The sequence below is a fragment of the Lynx rufus genome, unplaced genomic scaffold (assembly GCF_022079265.1).
Source record: "Lynx rufus isolate CCGP_SWC_20201006 ecotype Redwood Valley unplaced genomic scaffold, mLynRuf1.p SCAF_1, whole genome shotgun sequence".
Classification (NCBI taxonomy): domain Eukaryota; kingdom Metazoa; phylum Chordata; class Mammalia; order Carnivora; family Felidae; genus Lynx; species Lynx rufus.
This window is the reverse complement of record NW_025814823.1, coordinates 4900975-4905724: the sequence shown is the minus strand read 5'-3', so window position 1 is coordinate 4905724 and position 4750 is coordinate 4900975. Positions and strand designations below refer to the sequence as shown.

The window sequence follows — 4750 nt, the reverse complement described above, 5'->3', positions numbered from 1 at the left end:
TGTCCTGCGGAATGAAAAAGAAGGCGGCAGGCCCTGGCCTCCAAGGACCACCTGTGGACCTGAGATTCTCAAATAGGGTGTCCCACTCTGCACTCATCCGCCGTGGCCCAATGCGGGCCAGGCAGTGGCTCCCGTGGCCCGAGCCCCAGGAGCTGGGGTCTGAGATAAAAATCTATGGCTGTCCCTAAGGACCAGTCCACGTCCACCCTGCAGAACTGTTGCACTTTCCTTGCGGAGCGTTGCTACTTGGTGTTCGACGGAGGGCTGGCGTTTTTGCGGCCAGAATCAGAACCGCGATAGCGAGGATTCCACCTCCACCTGCAGATTTGTGCTGAGCTGAGCGGCGGGCGAGCCGCAGAGGCGAACAGACGCGCTGCCTGCCTGCTGCTGCCTGGGGCCCAAACGGTAGGGCCAGACACGACAGGCTGGGGGCAAGACACACACACACACACACACACACACACACACACACACACAAAGAGAGAGAGACTCATGAGGCCCGGGACAGGCGCGGAGAGGAGGAACCATTTTGCTGGGTCGAATTTTCGCGTTCCTTTGTCCGTGTCGGGGGCGTTCCGTGATCCGCGACCGGGCTTGCGGAAGGAGCATCTCTAGAGGACGACCGCGAGGGCGGCGGGCAACGTTGGCCGCGATCCGAGCGCCACCATGACGCCTCCCGGGTGCGCAGCCGGCTCGGGGCCCCGTCGCCTGCCCCCGCCGCACACACGCGCCGCGCCGGATCCGAAGCGGGCTGGGGAGTTATGTAAGCCGCTGGCGGGAGGGGAGAGGGTCTTTGATGTGTGCGTCTCTCGCGGCGGCGGCGGCGGCGGCGGCGGCGGCGGCTCGAGCGGCTCAGGTTGATGCAGAACCCGATGACAGGGGCCTGGCGCGAGCGCACGGCTGACGAAAGCGGCTTAGCCCGCTCGGTTTCCATGGCGACGAGCGGGCGCGGCGGCGGCGGCGGCGGCGGCGGCGGCGGCGGCGGCGACCGCGCGTCCGCGGGGGGCTGCAGGAGGAAGGCGGCGGCCGCGGCCGGGACCCTCGCGGCAGACATGGACTCGCACCGCGACTGTGCCGCCGAGACGCCGGCCGCCGAGCAGCCGTCGGGCAGGATCAACAAGGCCGCGTTCAAGTTGTTCAGGAAGAGGAAATCGGGCGGCGCGATGCCCAGCATTTTCGGGGTCAAAAACAAAGGGGACGCGAAAGGCTCGGGTCCGACGGGGATGGCGAGGAGCCGGACCCACGACGGCCTGGCCGAGGTGCTGGTGCTGGAGAGCGGCAAGAAGGAGGAGCCGCGCGGCGGCGGCGGCGGCGGCGGGGGTCGGCCGGGCGCGGCGGCGGCGGCGGCGGCGGCGGGGGGCGCCCCCAGGGCGGCGGGCCCCGGCGGGGGCTCCGCGGCCCCCAGCGCCGTGGCCAAGTCGCACAGCTTCTTCTCGCTGCTGAGGAAGAACGGGCGGCCGGACAGCGGCCGGGGCGAGCCCGCGGACGCGAGCAGGGCCGGCGGCAAACAAAAGAGGGGGCTCAAGGGGCTCTTCAGCAGCATGCGCTGGCCCAGGAAGGACAAGCGGGCCAAGGCGGAGGCCAAGGGCGAGCGCGCGGGGGCGCCGGGCGGCCTGGTCCTGCCGGGCTCGCTCACCGCCAGCCTGGAGTGCGTCAAGGAGGAGACGCCCGCGCCCGCGCCCGCGCGCCAGCCGGAGCAGCCGCGCGGGGACGCGCCGCCAGAGCCAGCAGCAGGTGAGCCCGGAGGGGGGCAGCCGGGGCCGGCCCCCGCCGCTCGCGCCCCCGCGCCGGACCGCCGACGGGCGCCTCGGGCCGAGGGCGCCCGGGGAGAGGACGCCGCGGGGCACCGGCGCGCCGAGGAGCCCCGGGCACCCCCGGAGCCGGGCGCGGGGGAGGAGGCGCTCACGGCCGAGGATGCCTGCAGGACAGGTGACGCGCCGGCACCGCCCGTCCCCCTGCTCGACGCGGAGTGCGGCGGCCGGGCGGCGGCCGCCCCCGACCCTTCCTCTGTCGACCCGCCCTCAGACCCGGCGGCCGATCGTATTTGTTTGATGTTTTCTGACGTGACTTCACTGAAAAGCTTTGACTCTCTTACAGGCTGCGGAGATATTATTGCAGACCCGGAGGACGAGGCGGGTCCCAGCTGCGACAAGCATGCCCCCGGGCCTGGCAAGCCAGTCCTGTCTAAAAAGAACCCCGGCGTGGTGGCCTACCAGGGCGGCGGGGAGGAGATGGCGAGCCCGGACGAGCTGGACGACACCTATCTCCAGGAGTTCTGGGACATGCTGTCGCAGACCGAGGACCAGGGACGAGGGCCCCAGGAGGCAGCGGCCACGGCGGCGGCGGCGGCGGCGGCGGCGGCGGCCCTGGACGCCCAGGTGGGGCCGGAGACCCCCAAAGACGCCAGGTGCGCAGAAGGGGCCAAGGACGTGCCGTTGGGCAAGCACCGGAGGCTCAACCGGGTTCCCATGGAGCTCCATCCCAAGGAGGAGCCCAAACCCCCGGAGAAGGAGCAGCAGGAGGGCGTCCCCAACAGCGACGAGGGCTACTGGGATTCCACCACTCCGGGCCCGGAGGAGGACAGCGCCGGCGGCGGCGGCGGCGGCGGCAGGAAGGCGGCCATCCCCCGGGATAGCTACAGCGGGGACGCGCTCTACGACCTCTACTCCGATCCGGATGCGGGCCCGGCCGTCGTCCCCGCCAGCGAGGAGACGGCCTGCTTGTCCCGGTTAAAGCCCGTGTCCCCGGTCACCATCACCTGCCCGCTGCGCACACCAGGCAGCCTGCTGAAGGACTCTAAAATCCCCATCAGCATCAAGCACCTCGCGAACCTCCCGTCCAGCCATCCCGTAGCGCACCAGCAACCGGTCAGGAGTGAGATGCCCAGAACAAAAATCCCGGTTTCCAAAGTGCTGGTCCGCAGGGTCAGCAACAGGGGCTTGGCTGGGACCACCATCCGGGCAGCGGCGTGCCACGACACTGCCAAAAAGTTGTGAGGTCTCCGAGGCCGACGTGCGTGGACCACACGTCAAGGAATACAACTTTCCCTGGGAACCACTGAAATAAGTTTTGCTTCCCCCTAAACGGAGGCTCTTAGGACCGTCCCTGCTCCAGAGCCTAGACCCAGGAGGTCCCTGTGCGGCCAGCAGGGGCAGCAGGATACAGCGTGGAGGGGGTGCTACACATGGGATTCTCCTCTCAAGATAAGTTTCCTGAGAATTATTTTCAAGCACTTTTAATTTTTTTACCTTTAAAAACAAAAAATCTTTGCTTTTCCTTTTTTTGCTTTGATGCGCTCAACACTTGGAAGTCACCTTTACTTGCCTTTGCAGAAAACAGGACTTAACCAAACAAACCTAAGTAAGCGTCATGCCGTGATCCTCGGCCGTGCCAGGCAGGGTGCAAAGAGGGCCTGGAGGAACCACTGCCAACCCCAGAGGAGCCCCTCCTCTCCCAAGACACCTTCCTTCCTTCCTTCCTTCCTTCCTTCTTTTCCTTTTTCTTTCCAGGAAAAAAAAGAGAGAGAGAGAGAGAGGGAGAGAGGGAGAGATAGATGAAAGAAAAAAAGAAAGAAAGAAAGAAAGAAAGAAAGAAAGAAAGAAAGAAAGAAAAGAAAGAGAAAGAGAAAAGAAAAAAAGACCCTTTGCCGTACCACTGTGTGGGAAACACCCCCAAAGCTGAAAGAGTCTGGTGTTCACCTGATGAGCAGAGGGGATCAGTGATTGGCAGAAAATTTGCCTACTGTCAGTTGCTGGGTATGCAAATAGGTCACTATCTACCACCAGGACCATAAAGGAGCACTTTGGTTTGCTTGGTTTAGATCATTTGTTTGGGGAGAAGTAAAAAGCTCAACAGAGCAGGATTTCTTTCTTTCTTTCTTTCTTTCTTTCTTTCTTTCTTTCTTTCTTCTTTCTTTCTTTCTTTCTCCTTTTTCTTTCCCACCCAGTGAAGAAATTAGGATCAGGGAAAGATTTCACTAAAATGCCAAGAGACACAGTATTTTAGCATTTATAAACTGTAACCTTTTCATGTGTACATAATGCATATTTTACAGTTTATCCAGCTGTTAACATTTTATAATCTATCAGTAACCTCGAATTTAAAATCTGGTTTTATAACTAGTTATGATAACTGTCCCTGAACTATTGATGTTCTTTTATGTACTGTAACCTAAAGCAATTCTGTTTTTGTTTTATATGGGTTCTCTGGCTCTCGATGCAGGGGTAAAAAAAAAAAAAAAAAAAAAAAGAAAGAAAGAAAGAAAGAAAAAAAGAAAAGTCTATTGTGTTGACCTCCCAGAGGAATGGTTCTGTCTTGTCTTGGGTAAGAGACTATCAGAGATTTTTACCTTGGTTATAAAAATTTTGGATTCCACCATTCTACAATATAGGGAGTCCCAAATGAGGAACATATAAAGAAAAAACGAGAAAAACACAGTTTTTCATGTTAGTTGACTTTTGCTTTATGGACTTGTGATTGGGACAGGTATGTTCAGAATATGACACTGGCAAGCATATGTATCATAAACATTCTATGCCAAGATTTTTTTTTTTTGAAAAGTGGCTTCCTTATATGTATGTTTCCTATTATTTTAGATGAAACATTTATTTCAGAACAGGTTACCATATGCCTGGATACTTTGAGTGATTAACTGAAGCAGCTCCTAGAACGCTATTAGCCTCTAATGATTATGTAATATCCTCTCTGAAATGCTCTTCAGTGTGTGTAATCAAAAGACCAGAGCTCCTAC

General features: G+C 59.2%; 1 protein-coding gene across 1 annotated transcript; it reads left to right on the top strand.

Moving 5' to 3' along the window:
• The first annotated feature begins 932 nt into the window (after positions 1 to 932).
• Positions 933 to 2996, top strand: AMER2 (APC membrane recruitment protein 2). Its single transcript, XM_047072710.1, has one exon. The coding sequence runs from the start codon at positions 933 to 935 to the stop codon at positions 2994 to 2996; it is 2064 nt and encodes a 687-aa protein (XP_046928666.1).
• The last annotated feature ends 1754 nt before the right edge of the window (positions 2997 to 4750 follow it).

What these genes read in the sequence shown, in the direction of transcription:
- AMER2 (XM_047072710.1), top strand. Translation starts at nt 933, where the DNA reads ATGGCGACGAGCGGGCGCGGCGGCGGCGGCGGCGGCGGCGGCGGCGGC.